This window comes from Brassica napus, chromosome A1 (genome assembly GCF_020379485.1).
Source record: "Brassica napus cultivar Da-Ae chromosome A1, Da-Ae, whole genome shotgun sequence".
NCBI classification, from domain to species: Eukaryota; Viridiplantae; Streptophyta; class Magnoliopsida; order Brassicales; family Brassicaceae; genus Brassica; species Brassica napus.
This window is the reverse complement of record NC_063434.1, coordinates 23425413-23444220: the sequence shown is the minus strand read 5'-3', so window position 1 is coordinate 23444220 and position 18808 is coordinate 23425413. Positions and strand designations below refer to the sequence as shown.

General features: G+C 34.7%; 2 protein-coding genes and 1 non-coding gene across 3 annotated transcripts; 2 read left to right on the top strand and 1 right to left on the bottom strand.

Moving 5' to 3' along the window:
* Nucleotides 1-6399: 6399 nt before the first annotated feature.
* LOC125579457 lies at nt 6400-6506 on the top strand. The gene has a single exon (XR_007317498.1). It is a non-coding gene; the product is annotated as a small nucleolar RNA R71 (small nucleolar RNA).
* A 2192-nt stretch (nt 6507-8698) lies between these two features.
* LOC106365905 lies at nt 8699-9121 on the top strand. The gene has a single exon (XM_048738961.1). The coding sequence runs from the start codon at nt 8699-8701 to the stop codon at nt 9119-9121; it is 423 nt and encodes a 140-aa protein (XP_048594918.1).
* Nucleotides 9122-9472: 351 nt separating this feature from the next.
* Nucleotides 9473-11674, bottom strand: LOC106379392 (zinc finger protein WIP4-like). The gene is made up of 2 exons (XM_013819361.3): nt 11030-11674; nt 9473-10097 (listed from the first exon to the last, which is right to left on the bottom strand). The coding sequence occupies exons 1-2, from the start codon at nt 11666-11668 to the stop codon at nt 9663-9665; spliced, it is 1074 nt and encodes a 357-aa protein (XP_013674815.2). The 5' UTR covers nt 11669-11674; the 3' UTR covers nt 9473-9662.
* Nucleotides 11675-18808: the final 7134 nt, after the last annotated feature.

Sequence of the window (18808 nt, the reverse complement as noted above, 5' to 3'; positions counted from 1 at the left end):
ATAGACAGTAACTCTCTTTTATGTTATAACTATATCATAATTAAGTTTTAAATTATTAACCTATCATAATTCATCACCCACATATAAACAAAAAAATATGTTAACCTTATTACTCATAATTGTTGGAAAAACCATAGAACAACCATATGAACAAAAAACATAGAATAATTATTGACCGTATTTTAATGAACTCGACGTTGTTCACTTATGATGGCACCCTATCATATGAATATATATGTATTTCAATATATGCATGATTCATTAAGTATTTTCTTAAACGCTTCAACATATTTTTATGATATATTTTCTTGAACAATATTAGATCACACAAATTTATTTTTATTATCTATATTATTAAAATATGATCATCCTAAAAAGTTACTTACAAAAATATTGCACCTACTCATTAATTATATTATTATTTTTTGGCCTTACTTTTATTTTCTGTAACTATAAAATACTTTAAATAAACTCATTTTTTACTCAATATTATTGAAACTGAATATAAGAACCACATTTATAATAGAGGGATACACTATGAATTTGGAAATGGGTCCCTTTCCATCTTATCATGTAATTTTTTTAGAATTTTTTATCATGTAATTTTTAAAAAATCTTAGTGTCATTCGATATATTCAATTTTAAGTACTATTAAAAAGTACACAAAAAGTTTAAATCAATATTTTTAAAAATGTCATCAGATTTATATAATATTTTATTGGATCAATCAGTATCATATGGCGGGTTAATGATGAGTTTTTACCAAGTTTTATCAAGTTTTTACATATTGAGTTTTAACTTTATCCAGATCGGATTATATATGGATTACCGGATTTATTAATTCGACCGCGGGTTTGGACCGGGTACAAAAACATTGCTAAAACTATTAAACACCTACAAATTCATACTATTAAAGAATCACAAATCAAAAAGTTTATTCACTTTTAAGTACTACTAAAAAGTATTGAAAAAGTTTGAATCAACATTTTAAAAAATATCATCAAATTTATATGATATTTTATCGGGTCAACAGTATCAGATGGCGGGTTAATGATGTATTTTTTTTTCCAAGTTTTATCATGTTTTTATATATTATGTTTTAACTTAGTATGATCAGATTATATACGTCACCAAAATTATTAATTCGACCGTCGGTTTGGATCAGGTACAAAAACATTGCTAAAATTATTAAAAACCTAAAAAAAATCATACTACTAAATTGGCGCAAAATCTGCAAAGCAAATCTTATGTCTCACCAGCTCAAGAGATGTAACTCTTATAAAATTTACATAAAATAAAAAGATGTTGTTGTAACATAAGAGTGTGCATAATAATATACATCAAATCAAAACACTAATTCATATCAATTGTAATTAAACGAAAAATCCGTACTTCCACTAATTCATATCAAACATTTTTATTAGCCAAAAAACCCGCGCTTTCGAAGCGCGGGTCAAAATCTAGTTAATACATTATGAAATTATTGGCGGAGATTTACGGAACATTGTGTGATTTCTTGAAAATTTAGAATTCTTGATATTTTATTCATAATTTAGAAAACAAGTGTATCTTACTTTTCATGATGTATGGGTTAATGATGTTAGGAGTTTTCAAGACTCATAAGACAAATGTTGTAGTATAGAAGATTGTCGAACCAGTTCTGAGGGATATCAAAGCACTGAGAATGCAAGTACTCACTTAATCTAAGTGCAACCAATGATTTATATGGGTTTTAAACTATTACTAAACTAGAAAGCAATAACAGAATGATACTTTCTTGACTAAGGGAAAAAAGAACTCATGGGCATAGGGATTAGACCTTGGGTGATCAAGTATCGAACTAAGGATGGCAAATGATCAATCAAACTATCAACCTTAAGCCTAGACACAATTCTAAGCAAGCTCTATGTCTAGATGAATGCTCATTTGCTAACATATCTCAAACATCAAATGTCTTTGGTTGAATAATATGAAAGCAATCATTACTAACAAGTCTATTAGCTATCTTAGCACCTTTAACAACAAATGTCTTTGGCAAAGTATACTAAAAGCCTAGGAGAGTTGTCTCAGGCATTTCATCAAACACCTTTTGGGTGGGAAATGCCTATTGATCAACTTTTGAGTGGCCGACTCAGAAGATGCATTATGAATACTCTACTAGCAAGGAACAAGAATGATCTACACTAAAACATCCTAGAACTAACCTAATCACCCTTAATCTCTCTAACCCATGAATTCAAAAGGTGATTACTCACTAATCTCCATGATTCCTCTTAAACCCATATTGGATTTCAGATTAATCATGTAGAGAAATAGATAAGAAATCAACAATAACACAAGAACATAACAATCAAAATCCAAGAGATGAACTTCTCAAGAGAGTTCTTGTGTATTTCTCAATAGATCAAAAGATAAAAGATAATCTGCCACTGGTGGCTACAAAAGATGTTTAAAACATAGGTTTTTGAAATGTAAAACGTGCATAATGAAATGACCAAAAGGCCCTTAAGTAAAATAGAAATCGAGCAGATAATAGGCGCGGAGCGACCTCGGCATGTCGCTCCGACAAGTCGCTCCGGCCTTCGGGAGCGACCTCAGTGGGTCGCTCTGAGAGGTCGCTCCAGGCTTCGCTTCGTGTCGTCTCGCCATAGAGACGCGAGCGACCTCGGGGTGTCGCTTTGGGAGGTCGCTCCGAGAGGGGCGTGAGATGCGAGCGACTTCGTGGTGTCGCTCCGGGAGGTCGCTCCGGGCTCGTTCTCGCGTCTCCGAGTGATGAAACCGCGAGCGACTTCTCCCTGTCGCTCTGGTAAGGTCGCTCCAATAGGGAGGTCAGAGCGACTTGGTGGTGTCGCTCCGGACTGGTCGCTCCATGCCTTGCTCGCCCAATGACCACTCTAAACACTCCTTTTGAGCTCCAAATGCACCCAAATGTCTCCAGAAACTCGATGTGGTACTCAAATACCTGATAGAGACATATGTATGCAAAATGCAACCTAAACATGTCTAAATCCTAATCTATATGATGAAAATGTTTATGAATGAATGGATAAAACAATGTAAATATGCAAGATATCAACTCCCCCAAACTTGTTCTTTTATTTGTCCACAAGTGAACTTTCTAGAACTCATAGGGAGAGAGGTTGAAGGTGGGAGCACATAGCCAAAAGAAACACAACTAGCACACTCTCTTATTGCACTCTAGCTTCTCTAGGCCTATCTTAACTCTTTTTGTTCTTACACTCATCATCAAGCATCCACACATTCAAATCAACCAACTCTCACATTCATTAAGCACAAAACATCAGGTGAATTCTTGCAAATGGTCAGTTGGTCCAAGTCATTTGGTTGGGTAAGGGAAGGCTTTTATTCAAGTGATTCAAGAGGTTCAAAACATATGATCTTTAAGGTGGTTTACTCTCAAAACAAGTAGCCTTGACATTGCACATAATATATCTAAGAAAGGGACCAACTCATGCATACAATGCTCAATCTCCATTGTTCTACCCTTTTCCCAAACATACAATTACACAATCATTCCCAAATGTCAAACCCAACTCACATCTCTCACCAAAAGATCCTAAGAACTTTAACTCCTTCTCTTTGAAATCTACAAGGGATTTTTCACAACCTCAAAACATTTCTTAGCTCCTAACAACTTTGCTAGCCCCCTTTTTCTTTTCTTTTTCTTTTTTTTTTTTCTTTTCTCTTTTTTTTTCGTTTTTCTTTTTTCCTTTTTTTTTTTTAGGCTGGGGGCCAAAACTTTTCAAAACTTGAGCTAGAGGCTTCTATATTGGTCCCAATAAAACAATTCACTTAAGCACAAAGAGTCTATTCTTTTCCTTTTTCATTTCTCCCAAATCATAATCACAACACTCACCCCCACCTATAGCTAGACATTAGAGTGTCCAATCTAGCAAGAATGAAGATCAAGCATTGTCGTTCCCGATACTCTCAACATTATGCACATGTAAGACTTTCCGAAAAAGGCCTCACTCATCAAACAATGAAAGCTTAAAAGGAGGAAAAGGTTTTGGGAGTGGTCTACCACTAGAGTTTGTCAAAAAAGATTGGTATAAAAGATGTGACAACTCAAGTGTGTATAGCCATGACTCAGTACACAAGGGACCATGAGCAAGAAGCATTAAGTTCGTTCAGTTCAAATAAGGTTGTAGTTGGCTTCAAAGACTGAGTTTCAGCAATCAACAAGTTTCAGGAAGAGTTTTCAAGGCTCGAAACATACAAGTCTTTTTGAGAGGTGCAAAAGCTAGTCAAGTGCAACGTAGTGTTCTTTACAAGGCATTCAAAATCATTGCTCCCAATGCAAGTGAATGCAACCTATATGCTCTAGACTCTCCTAAAAATGCAAATGATGCAAACTAAATGATTGATTTTTTTTTTTTTTTTTATCTATGCAAATAGGTATGCCATGCATGACTCAATGAAACAACATCAAAGCAAACATGATCAAATACTTGGTACCTCCCCCAAACTTGAGTTACACAGTCTCTGTGTCGTCAAGTAGAGAGAGATACCGAAAAGAAGACTAATATGCAAAAATGAAATGGTATATACAAGGGAGTGTGGTGGGTTACCTTCTATAGGGAATGAGTAGAGGGAGATGCTCCCTCCTCGTCGTCCTCAGGTGGTAACTCTTCAAGGTGCTCATCAGCAGGAGTGTCCATCTCTTTAATGTAGAAGGCTTGCCCGAACACAGTTGGTTTCCTCATTTTCCTCTTGATGTCAAAGTGGAGGATGTTCTCTTTACCCAAATGGAGATCAATCGTGCCCTCCTTCACATTAACAATAGCTCCTGCTGTAGCTAAGAATGGCCTTCCTAGAATCAATGGATCTTGAGCCTCCTCACCCATCTCAAGCACCACAAAATCTGTAGGTATCTCATACCTTCCAATCTTCACAGGGAGGTCCTCTAAGATGCCCACAGGATACTTCACTGAACGATCAGCTAACACCAGAGAGAGTCTACACTTCTTGTACTGAGTGAATCCAAGCTTCTTTGCAACAGACAAAGGCATCAAGCTGACACTAGCTCCCAAATCGCAGAGACTTTTCTCAAATACCATAGGTCCAAGAGCACAAGGTAGTGTGAAGCTTCCTGGATCCTCTAATTTCTCTGGAACATCAAGCCTCTGGATGATGGCATTGCACTCATGGGTAAGAATCATCATGCCTTCCATCTCCTTCTTCTTTGCAGCTACAACATCTTTCAGGAACTTGTTGTATTGAGGAATCAACATGAAAGCATCGATGATGGGCATTGCAACCTGAGCTTCACTCATTTGCTTCTCAAACAGAGCCTTGTACTTCTCTAGCAGCTGCTTCTTGAATCTACCAGGGAATGGAAGTTTGGGTTCATAGGGAGGAGGAACAAAAGAACTTTCACTTGCTGGAGTAACAACTTCACCATCCTTTACTGTCTTCTTCTCTTCCCCAACCTTTCCTTTACCTTTGGCTTCCACTATCTTCTCCAAGATCTCGTCATTGATCTTCTCATCAACAATCACCACTTCATCATCTATGTTGATGGCAACCCCCTCACCTAGTTTCTCAGCATCCTTGGTGAGGGTTTTAGGAGGTAACTGCCTACCACTCCTAAGGGTGATAGCTTTGGCCTCCTTGGGGTTTTGGTCAGACTTTCCAGGTAGAGATCCTTGCTGGCGATTCTGGTGAGTGTTCATGGAAGCAAACTGATTCTCTAAATTCCTGACTGTAGAAGCAAGGTGTGAGAATTTGTTGTTGAGCTCATTGTAGCTCCCATCAATCTTGGTATGAAGGTTCTTCAACTCATAACCAACATGCTTCTCACTTCTAGTCTGAGACTCCAAGATTTGTTTCAGTAAGGTATCAGTGCTGCTCTCTTGAGGAGCAGAGGAACCAGACGAGGGGTTTTGCTGAGGCTGATAGCTGCCTTGCTGGTTGTTTCTTGGCGGATAGCCATTCTGTTGGTTGTTGGGATAGGATTTCTGTTGGTAGTTGTTGTACTGAAAGTTGGGCTCCTTTTTGTACCAGCTACCATTGTTGTTGATGAAACACAACTCCTCTTGACCTTCCAAACCCTCAACCTCATTGACAGCAAGTGGATCTTCCTGCTTGGAGTTACCAACAAACTTCAGCTGCTCTTGGGTGGCTTTTTCAGCAATGAGTAGGTCGATCTTGTCTTCCAAAGCTTTGATCTCTTTCCTCGTCTGCTTATCATCTGTTCTACTGCCTCTGTCGTGGTCTCCACTGTAGACTGCATCACTCTTTACCATGTTGTCAACCAGCTCTTCTGCATCCTCCTCAGTTCTCCCCAAGAAGAACCCATTGCTAGCTGTATCCAGTCTGGCTCTGTACTTAGGAAGAGCACCACGGTAGAATGTGCTCAGTAAGCTCTCCTTAGAAAAGCCATGGTGTGGGCATTGAGCTTGGTAGCCCTTGAATCTCTCCCAGGCTTCACTGAAGCCTTCCAAGTTCTTCTGTTGAAAGCTGGAAATCTCGTTTCTCAGCTTAGCAGTTCTTGAAGTAGAGAAGAACTTCTCCAAGAATGCTTTCTTGCAGTCATCCCAAGTAGTGATGGAGTCACTGGGTAGAGACTTCTCCCACTGACGTGCCTTATCCCCCAAAGAGAAAGGGAATAGCTTGAGCTTTAAGGCATCTTCGGACACACCATTGGTTTTTGACAACCCACAGTAGCTGTCGAACTTGTCCAAGTGATCAAATGGATCCTCTAGAGCCAAGCCATGATACTTGTTGTTCTCGATCACGTTGAGGAGTCCTGATTTGATCTCAAAGTTGTTGGCTGCCACAGCGGGTGCTCGGATTCCCAATCTATGACCATGAATGTTGGGGCGGTCGTAAGTGCCAATGGGTCGAGCTGCTCGCTGTTGGTTTTGAGGTATGTCTCCCATATCAGTACTCAATCTCTGCAAGTGAGCCTGTTGCTCTTCTTCTCTTCTATTTCTAGCACACACTCTCTCTCTAAAGCTCTGATGTCTGCAGCTATTGGAACTAGGTTTGATGGACCCCTGCTCCTCAAGTTCATACACCTGTAGATTAAAGGGAGGTGAAGAAAGAGAATCAGTAACAAAAGAAAATAAAAATGACTTAGTCTCAAACAAGTGACTAAATCTCAATGTTCAAATCTACTCAGAATTTGGCAACGGCGCCAATTTGATGTTAGGAGTTTTCAAGGCTCCTAAGACAAATGTTGTAGTATAGAAGATTGTCGAACCAGTTCTGAGGGATATCAAAGCACTGAGAATGCAAGTACTCACTTAATCTAAGTGCAACCAATGATTTAGATGGGTTTTAAACTACTACTAAACTAGAAAGCAATAACAGAATGATACTTTCTTGACTAAGGGAAAAGAGAACTCATGGGCATAGGGATTAGACCTTGGGTGATCAAGTATCGAACTAAGGATGGCAAATGATCAATCAAACTATCAACCTTAAGCCTAGACACAATTCTAAGCAAGCTCTATGTCTAGATGAATGCTCATTTGCTAACATATCTCAAACATCAAATGTCTTTGGTTGAATAATATGAAAGCAATCATTACTAACAAGTCTATTAGCTATCTTAGCACCTTTAACAACAAATGTCTTTGGCAAAGTATACTAAAAGCCTAGGAGAGTTGTCTCAGGCATTTCATCAAACACCTTTTGGGTGGGAAATGCCTATTGATCAACTTTTGAGTGGCCGACTCAGAAGATGCATTATGAATACTCTACTAGCAAGGAACAAGAATGATCTACACTAAAACATCCTAGAACTAACCTAATCACCCTTAATCTCCCTAACCCATGAATTCAAAAGGTGATTACTCACTAATCTCCATGATTCCTCTTAAACCCATATTGGATTTCAGATTAATCATGTAGAGAAATAGATAAGAAATCAACAATAACACAAGAACATAACAATCAAAATCCAAGAGATGAACTTCTCAAGAGAGTTCTTGTGTATTTCTCAATAGATCAAAAGATAAAAGATAATCTGCCACTGGTGGCTACAAAAGATGTTTAAAACATAGGTTTTTGAAATGTAAAACGTGCATAATGAAATGACCAAAAGGCCCTTAAGTAAAATAGAAATCGAGCAGATAATAGGCGCGGAGCGACCTCGGTATGTCGCTCCGGCCTTCGGGAGCGACCTCAGTGGGTCGCTCTGAGAGGTCGCTCCAGGCTTCGCTTCGTGTCGTCTCGCCATAGAGACGCGAGCGACCTCGGGGTGTCGCTTTGGGAGGTCGCTCCGAGAGGGGCGTGAGATGCGAGCGACTTCGTGGTGTCGCTCCGGGAGGTCGCTCCGGGCTCGTTCTCGCGTCTCCGAGTGATGAAACCGCGAGCGACTTCTCCCTGTCGCTCTGGTAAGGTCGCTCCAATAGGGAGGTCAGAGCGACTTGGTGGTGTCGCTCCGGACTGGTCGCTCCATGCCTTGCTCGCCCAATGACCACTCTAAACACTCCTTTTTGAGCTCCAAATGCACCCAAATGTCTCCAGAAACTCGATGTGGTACTCAAATACCTGATAGAGACATATGTATGCAAAATGCAACCTAAACATGTCTAAATCCTAATCTATATGATGAAAATGTTTATGAATGAATGGATAAAACATTGTAAATATGCAAGATATCAGTTAAAATGTTACAAATTAAAATCACTAAAAGTATAACTATGGATCGTGTAGACTATCTACTATGGATCTTGTTTCTCTATGGAGTCAAGGCGTGGACACAAAATGTGTTCTATGCAAGAACTCTTCAGAATCCAGGAACCACCTTTTCTTCGAGTGCTCCTTCTCAGCTCAAGTTTGGGCGCATCTTGTCAAAGGTATACTGCAGAACTTGTTCACTGCAGAATGGTCTGATATTGAGATTCTGCTCGTTGATCGGAACCGGGAGAGATACCAGCTGTTCTGCGTCCGTTATGCCTTCCAAGCCGCTGTCTACGCGTTGTGGAGAGAACGTAATAGGCGCAGGCATGGAGAACCACCATTGCCCTCTCAAGCTCTGATGAAGCTCGTCCATAAAGGTATCCAAAACAAACTCAGCTTGATGAAGTTACAAGATGGAAAGAGATTTGATGGCATTTTGCAGTATTGGTTTGCCACAAGATTGTAAATATTTTGCAGTTTAGGAGTAGTAAAGGAGGAGTAGGAGTTAAGTAAAGTCCACATATTTAAACTTAGGATGCAATTGATGTAAAAAACCATTTTTGATGAATAAAATTTAACATTCATTCAAAAAAAAAACAAACTAAAGCTTCTTAACATAGAGAGATACAGTGATATGTAAGAGAAAAAAGAATGACTAATGATGCCTTAAAGGTTTTGCAGGTCAAATGGCAGTTTAAGATACCATAAATATCACGAAAAATGCTACTTTTCATAGTTTTGGCTTTTGACTAATTTCAAAATACTTGATTTTTGGTATATTTTTACCAGTCTCTATTCTAAATTCTAGAGATTGATATACAAGAGTACCGGTGCACGTGGAATTCAGCAAATTGAGTCCGTTACATCTACGAGTAGAAAATAACTCAGGAAGCAAATTATACTAGTTATATGATATAAGACACGTTCGACAAACATATTAACGAAGACTTTAGAAGTAAAGGCTTCTACTATTCTCACAAAATAAATATCCAAAAAGAAAAACACCATCAGTCTTGATGTTCGACATCAGAAGCAGCCTCCTCGTCCTCATGATCGCCGAAGCAATCATTGCCAAAACAAGGGACATGACCATTACCAAATGCCTTAACATGGTCCTTAAGCGACCTCTTATGCTTGAAATCCGATCCACATGAGCAATACCAAAGCTTCCCGCAGTTCTTCTCGTGCGTCCTCCAATCTCCTTTGACCGCAAAAGCCTTTCCACATCTACGACAAGCAAAGGGCCTCGCACCATGTTTCCGCTTGTAATGTGTCTGAAGCGTACGGAAGTCCTTGAGCGGCCTTGCCCTCGGGTGGTTTATGTTATTCTTGCAGCCTGGTGCGCAACAGTAGCATGATAGCCTCAGCATCGCGGTTGGTTGTGTCCCTCTTAGTGACTCCGGTCCTTTTCTGTATTGTGAGCCATGTCCCCACATGTGCATCTAATTCCGGTAAAATAAAAACATGTGTAACGTTAGTACCCGTTAATTACTTCAAGTTATACGCAGCTTATATATTTATTTGGTTTTATGTTCAAACAAAAAAATCAGTTACTCCAAATCTAATTAACTAATCTCGAAATGCAACTGTCACAATGTAAATCTGTGAATGACCAAAGAGATCAGTGCAATAGGTAAGATTAGGACTTGCACAAACTTCATATAATTCAAGATATTTATCAGTTTATTCGTATATTTCTAGACACAACAGTGTATAATACATGTACTACCAGATTGTATTTTCTTGTGTATATCTGCACAAAAATGTCTATGAGATTGAGATCTAGCCACCTATGATTGCTTAATAGGAATTAAATATATAGTAAATTAATCTATGTCATGTAAATGTATAAATAGGTATAAATAAACAAAAACAAAAATTGCAAGACATCCCTCACTTTCTTTTACTTTTTAGGGTAATGAGTGTTGTGTAGTAGAACTGCGCGAAAATCAAGAAAGAACAAAAACGGAAGAGGAATATTAATCATATTTTAGGGTTATAAGGAGTCAGTCTAAAAAGACTATTGGTTAAAGAAGATCATCTTGATTTTAAACCCATTGATTGATTTTAGTTGATCTTCTCATAGCCATCAATCAATGTATCGTACATCTGATGACTTGTACCATCAAGTGAAACGTTATTCTCGAGTTTATAGTAGTAACAGTTATTTTGAAAAGTCGTAGTGTGTGCTACAGATGTTCTCATGATGAAGATTTGAGAAAAAAGAACGAGAATATTACACTATTTAGAATAACCAAATAAGAAGTAAATAAAGTGAGATGCGTTTTTCAAGAACAAAAATCAAATCTTTAAAATTATTCTAGGAAAGCAGGAACTAATTAGAGTTAGGTTTATTGGATTAGTATATCCTTACCTGCATGTTGTTGTATCTGTTGAAGGTCTTGAAGCAGAGAGGACAAGAGAACTGCGTAGGACCCATCAGAATCTGAGAAGGAGTAGGGATCCAATACTGATGATGAATACCCCTTTGTACACCACCATGCCCATCATGATCGGAAACAAGTGTAACTTCTACTTCTTGATATTGATGACGATCTTGATGAAAATCATGATGATGCTCTTGGTCTGTAGAATCAAGTATGGCGTCGCTGCTGCTGCTCCCACCACCACCGCAGGCAATAGCGTCGCCACCGAGATTTGGTAACCCTAGATGAAGATCCACTGTCACATCATGATGCTGAGTTTCTTGGCACTGACCAAGATCATGATCAAAAAGGTTTGAATTAGAAGATTGTTTAATCGTCTCCATGAAATAATATTCATGGTGAGGAACACTAGCTTCTTGATGCTTATGAATGGGGCTTAAGCTAAGGAGAGGAAGAGCTTCTCTAAGTGGAGGAGAGTCAGGTGATGTAGAATTAGGGTTTATGTTTGTGGTATTGCTAGAGTAGAAGCTGCCATTAGAGTTGTAGATGTGTGAGAGAGAAGTGGAATAGTTGAAGCTATAGTTATCAAGAAATCCATTGCTGAAGATACAAGCTGGATCAGACATTACTTAGAGGAGAAGACAGAAAAAATAAGAAAGGGAACGATATCAAGTTGATAGTTTGTTTTATGAGAGGAAAGAGAGCTAGATATGCATGTTCATATTAATGCGTGGGTGTTTATGAGTGTATACACCACATGTTTGCGATGTGACAAAGCGGTGGAAATAGCATATCATATTTTATAGGAAATGGGTACGAGAAGATGGTAAGGAGAAAGGAAACAAAGAGAAAGTTCGAAGAAGGGAAATGAGACTTACTATCTTGGGACTCGAAGTTCACGCATGAATTTAATAAAATAAAGTCAAGTATTAAATCTTTATAAGCATAAGCTTTAGCAATTAAATATTAATATTTAAACTTTCTTGTCACAAAATAGTGGATATCTAAGATCGGTTTAGGGTTAAAACCCAGTGTATGTATGGTTCTATTGGCGAATTAAGGGTCTTTCCACAACAAATGTACCTCAAAATCACATCTTCGAATTTATATGTTAGCGAGGAGATTAATATACATGATTTGATTCAAAAAAATTCAGTAAAACTAAGGCCTAAAATATGTGGTTAATAAAAAGGATCAGTGTTAAATAAGATACAAGTATTCTAATATAACAATCATTCAAAAACTAATGCCTACAATCAGATCACATTTGTCTTCCTCTTTTTACCATAAAATTGGTAACCAAATTAATTATTGTTCATATACAGATCGAACTATTTATGAGATTTTAGGAATAAAAATTTGGATATTCAAAGACGAAGAATAAAAAGATTAATTGTCTTTACATTTTATCCAACGATAAAAAAGCGAAAACTATGTAGTATAACGTTATAAAGTAATAAAAAATTGCAGTCTTCTTTTTTATGTTTAAGAAAAAAACTTATTATGGCTAACATAAAATACATATCACATAGTGTTTTGAGTCCTTTGGTTAAGAATTTAAGATCATTGATCGGTTTAACTTGATTAATAAGATGTTTAGGTTCAATGTTGTATTGTTAGCATATAATTAATGTTTTGGTTTGATAATTAGTTTGAGTTATAATTCCACAAGCCTGAAAGGATCAGCAAATGAAACAGTCCATTAGACAGACAGAGTATGGAAAGGATCAAATAAAATGGACAAGATCGGGAATCAAGGATAAAAGTTTGTCTCCTTTAATGTCTGACAGTGAATTACAAAAAAAAAAATATGGAGAGAGAAAGAGAGAGATGAAGCATAGAATCAAGAGTTGATGAACATTTTTGGTTTTGTGGGGAGATTGATCGCGTTGGAAAATGAGACGGTCGTGATCTAAGACAGCACTTGCGTTGGTGGCCTCATCTCTATGTCGGCTCAGCTTCATAAACATATTACTTGGGAACTCCAATTCTTTACTTAGCTCATTGACATAACTTCAAGTAGTAATCAAATGAAGTTTTGCAAGGAAAATGTAATAACTGAAATGCAACTTTCCCTAACGTTTTTGGATGTTATACACCGAGTATTATGAAAATCAGCTACTACGACCACTAGATTCAAAAGATCACCTAATTGTTGAGGTACGTAGACTCTATAAGGTCGTATACGACCCTCACCCCATCTGAAAGTATGTATGTTGATGCAGCCTGCAGAGTATATATATACTTGATATTATAGTTACTAGGCAAAGAGCCCGTGCGATATCGCACGGGAATTCATTTTATAAAAAATATATTATAATCTATAATTTATAATTTTATATGCCTGATAAAAAAATTAAATCATATAAATAATTAAATTTAATTTTGATGATTAAAATATGATTTACAAAGTATTCAAATATATATATATATATATATATATATATATATATATTTTATAAACCTTAATGTTCCCTTTAATTTTTTATCAAAACACATATTGCATACAATTGTGTCTTCATCCTTTTTAAGTTTTTTCATACATTTTTCACATGATAGTTATGTTTAACCACTTTTTGAACAAAATGCAATTTTTTTTATTGCATGATATATAATTTTTTTCCTATTTAAGACATAATATTAAAATTATTAGTTTATAATTTTAAACAATTATAATTTGTATGTTGGTTTAAAGCCTATTTGAATAGTCACAACCCTTCAATATGAATAGTTGCATTTTTCTAATACTCACAACTTCTCATTTTTTAAAAGATACTAGTGAATAGTCACAACTTTTAGACTATTTTTAGAAGGACACAACCTTACAACATATAACTTTTAGAAAAGACACAACTCTCTACACATATTTTTCAAAAGACACAACCTTTCAACATAATTGAAGTTCACAACCTTATGAATTAATTGGAAAAGACACAACCTTACTACATAGAACTTTTAGAAAAAACACAATCCTTTACACTACTTTTTCAAAAGACACAACCTTTCAACATAAGTGGATTCACAACCTTAGAAATTAATTGTAAAAGACACAACCTTCCAACATAAAACTTTTAGAAAAGACACAACCCTTTACACTTCTTTTTCAAAAGACACAATCTTTCAACATAAATAGACTCACAACCTTTGAAATTAATTGGGATTGCTATTATTAGTAGATTAAGATAAATATATATTATTTTATTTATGTAGTTCTATTTTAAATATGATTTTTATAATTTTAATTATTTTTCATAAATAGCAGTTTAAAACTTATTTGTATGATCCAGTTTTCTTAGTAAATAATTTTTGTTTCTGAGAGAATAATATTGTCTATCTATTGCATTGATATGATTAAGTCCATCGAACAAAAAGTAAATCTTTTGGTTGAAGTGGCATGTCTCAGTCAATTTATTTGAATTTATTAATTAAACTGTTTATAATTTCTTCCATTCTATTATTAATATTTTTTATATACCATTATTTAATTAGTTATCTACTGTCACCAGTATTTTCTATGTAAAAATTGAGTTCATATAGTGGTATATTGCTTGTACATCGTTCATGTATATAGTATGAACTAGTATGATATAAACGATTATACAAAGAACATATTTTATACGTGAGCAATGTACAAGTACACAAAACTCTATATGCATCAATAGAAATCAAATCATAGTTCTCTGACCAATATATTATTTTCATAAGACTTAAATAGAGTAGAGTGTTTACTTGAAATTAAATTTTGTTCTGTTGGGTTTCTCATTCTCTCATTGATAACTAGTTGCATTTTAAGATCCACGCGGGTCAACATTAGTGGGTTTTAAACAGAATATGCAGTGGTCGCAATGTGTGAATCCTAAAAGATTGGTGCCAAAAGTCCAATAATGTAGACATGGTAATTTGATATTATTACATTAGTATTAAACTATTAATTAGATTATAAACGAAGATGTTCCCGATTAAACACGAGTGTATGTACATTTTTGCTGTATTTGAACCTTTTTACATTTGCATAAGTGCCTTCTTTCAGCCTCTCTTTGTCTTTTATGTATCCTTGATTGTCTCTTCTCGGACATTTCTTATCTATATATGCACCTCATGTCAACTTCCCTTTTAATATCATGTTTCATGTTTTTTTTTGAACAAACATGTTTCATGTTATCTTTGGATGTGTGTATGTAAGTGCATGTCTGTATTTGTATAGTATATATGTTTTTCTAAACTCTTTGCTTTGGGATTGGCCATGATGTTGTTTTGTGAGTTTTCAACTCAAATCTAATGTTATGGCTCTTAATTGTATAATGTTATATTTCAAAGGTGTTATATGCCATGTTTAGTTTTTATAGAGTTCCATTAACAATTTTGAAGAAATTGGAATTGTAGCAAAGGTGAATTTACGAGATAACAATAGGTTTGATTTAACCAAAATATTATTGGACTCGAAAAAAATATGCACACAGATACAATATATATAGGGAAATTCTCTCAAATAATATTTTTTTAAGTTTTTGTCACAAAAATAGCATTCAATAAAAAAATGACCAAAATAGCCTCTTTTTATTTTGAAAATTTTAATTTTAATTTTAATTTTTTAAAATATGAAATCATATCCTCAAAACTCCAACTTTTAACTCTAAACCCTAAATCTAGATATTAGTTAACCTTAAAGTATAAATGCATTTTAACTCTTTAATAAAACTTCTTTTGGTTATTTTTGTGACAAAAACTTAAAATGGCTATCATAGAGAGTTTCTCATATATATTAATCGGTTTAGAACCGGTTTGATTTAGATTAAAAACTTCGTTAAATGAATATTCTGAAGTGGCAGAATCTCCATCCATGCTGGGAGAAATGACGAATACAACTAGAGATGAAATAGAGAAGAGGTGAAAGAAATGCATATTTACACTTGAAGCATCTCCAAAAAAACTCTCTATTATACAGTTTACAAAACTTTATATTTGAAGTTTTAAGGTGTTTTTTCCAAAAATAAAACTTCAAATCTAATTTCAAAATTATTTGTAATTTACACTATAGTCTTTATATTTGTCATAATTAATATAAAACCATAATGTTTTTATAAATAACTAGAACATATATAAAAATATTACAATAATATTGTTTAATAAAATATTACACTAAAATATAAAATAATTAATAGAAATTCTAATTAAATATTAAACTACAAGTAAAATGCCATATTATTCTATTAAATTAATTCCGTAATGCTCAATCTTTTGTCACACAAAATTTGTTTGGACAATATTTTAGAGGTTCAAGAGAAATTTTACAAGACTATTAATGTTGTTGTAATATTTAAATTTGTATAGTAATTATGTCTTCAAATATATTTTTAACACGTTTTATTAACTTTTTTGTAATATTTTTATTGTCTAATTCCAGTTTTAAATATTATAAATCATATTTTAAAATTTTTATTTAATTTTATGTGTAAATTTTTAATTTATAATAATAAATTTGAAATATTTATGATATACAAAGTTTTAAAGATTAAAATGATAAATGAGAAAATAGTTAATAATCATAAATGTGATGTTTAATTAATTATAAAGACCAAAATGCAATTAAAAAGAGGAAACTTTAAATTTAGAGTTTTGAGTAGTAAACTTCAAATATGAAGTTTCACTTCTTAAAACTCAATTTGAATTTTTGAAGTTCCTTTTTGGATAGCAAAAAAATCTATTTTTGAAGTTATAGATTTTCTTTTGGAGATGCTTTAGTGAAAGAAAATTTCATCTGATTTAAATATAATACTAGAGTTTGATCTGTGCACCCGCTAGAAAGTTTTTTGAATTTGTTTTATAAATAAATATTTATTTGTATAAGTGATAATATATATTTTAAATTTATCTGTTTAAAAAATTGTTTAATCTGACATTTATGAACACAATAATTTTATAGTTTATATTGAGTAATTTTATTTTATCTTGTAAACCATCAGTTGTATCATCCATATTTTTAAAATATGACCTGTATATCCGCACAAATGTATTTTTATTTTCTATGGATCAAAATTTTATGATAATATATAATAAATTGTTGTATATACTATTTAAAATATATGGTGCTATTTATTTTCTACTTTTCAACATTTATCATACTGAATTTACACTGAAATATTATTTATATGAAAATATATGTACAATAATATATTTAAATATTAATCTATATATTATATAAGTGATTCTTTTTATGTGACTTTTATTTTAGTTATTACTAATAAATAATAAAAATATAATTATATAGCTTTTAAAAACAATATTGTTCATTAACTATTTAAAGCTAGGTAGAGAATTAATAATTTAAAAATCCTAAAAGGTAGGTTAATTAATATGGAATTAATTATTACGTAGATATGGAATTAGTAAAATAATTACCATATAATGTATGTATTTAATTACAAAATTTATATATGAAATTAATTATTTCCAAACATGCATATATATAATAAAATAGGAAAAGACAAAGAATACTAAAAGCTATGTTTGTTAATTATTGTTGCGATGATATTTTGTTAGAATTTAATTTTATAAATGCATTAATTAAAGAGTAAAAGACAAAGAATCCTTAAAGGTAGGTTAATTAATAATTTTAGGAGGATATCATTATAAATAAGTTGAAAAACTAACGGTTATTTTATTTTGTTCTGGAGAAGCATAGAGATGGGGCCGGTGAGGGTTTCTTTGGGTCGAGCAAGAGGACGGTGGTTGTGGTCTGGTGTCATATCTGGCTGCTGGAAGAGATTTGTTTTCTTCTTTGTCTTCTGTGCTCGTCCTTCTCGGTGTGGGAGAAAAGTCCAGCATGGTCTGAGCGTTCGTCGATGTTCTGCTAATGGTGAGGGTGTGGTGTACCTTTGCTTGTTCGGGGTCCTCGGTTGCGCGTTCTTAGGATCTGTCGGTATTGTTCTCAGAGAGCCTTAAGAGAGGTTTTTGTTTCCAAGGTTGGAAGATCCTCCGCGGGTTCTCCGTTGCGGGCGCGTGAGAAGGAGTGGTGCTGGTCTTGTCAACCGATGCTCTCTTTCTTGGTGGCTATGCGTGCTGGGCATGCTGGTTTCAGGAGCAAGATCTAGGGCTGCTACTGACTGATTTTCATTAGGTGGTGCTGCCTGTCTCTGTTTTCTTATGTGTAGGTTCGACGGCTAGTGGCGACTCTTAGAGGTTTCTCTTACCGAATAAATCTCGGTCTCTGTTCTTGTGAGTGTGAGTGTAATTACCGAGGGTATTCCGAGGAAACAAGGTTCCTCGGAATATTTTCATTTAACCGCCAAATATTTCGCGAAAATTGAATTAATGATTTCCGAGGAAATTCCAACGGAAATATTTAATAATGCCGAGGAAATTCCGACGGACATTTTCCGTAGGACGCGTCATTTTATTAGGTCGAACCAGATCTTCTTCCCCATTTCTCTCCGCCAAACTCTCTCTTCTCTCTCGCGAATTCCGGCGTTTCCTCCCTTCTCTCTCGACGATTTCCGGCGAAGCCGCCCTAATCCTCCTTAATTTCAGTCACTGCATCATGTATGAACCCTATTCCACTCTCTTAGGTTAGATTTGTTAAGTTTTTAAGTAGATTTGATGATTTTGGAATGATATTTATAGATTTTTGTTAGGGTGAATGGTAGGATTGTGTAAAATCGAGTTTGATTATGGTATTCACTGGATTTTGAATTTTTTTTTAAGTTTTTATTAATTTTGTGGTTATAAAAATCTAATTGATAATTATGTATATATAATATGAAAACGTT

Coding starts and splice junctions, on each gene's coding strand:
- LOC106365905 (XM_048738961.1), top strand. CDS start 8,699: ATGGATCTTGTTTCTCTATGGAGTCAAGGCGTGGACACAAAATGTGTT.
- LOC106379392 (XM_013819361.3), bottom strand. CDS start 11,668: ATGTCTGATCCAGCTTGTATCTTCAGCAATGGATTTCTTGATAACTAT. Junction 10,098..11,029: donor ACAGATACAACAACATGCAG/GTAAGGATATAC, acceptor TACCGGAATTAG/ATGCACATGTGGGGACATGG.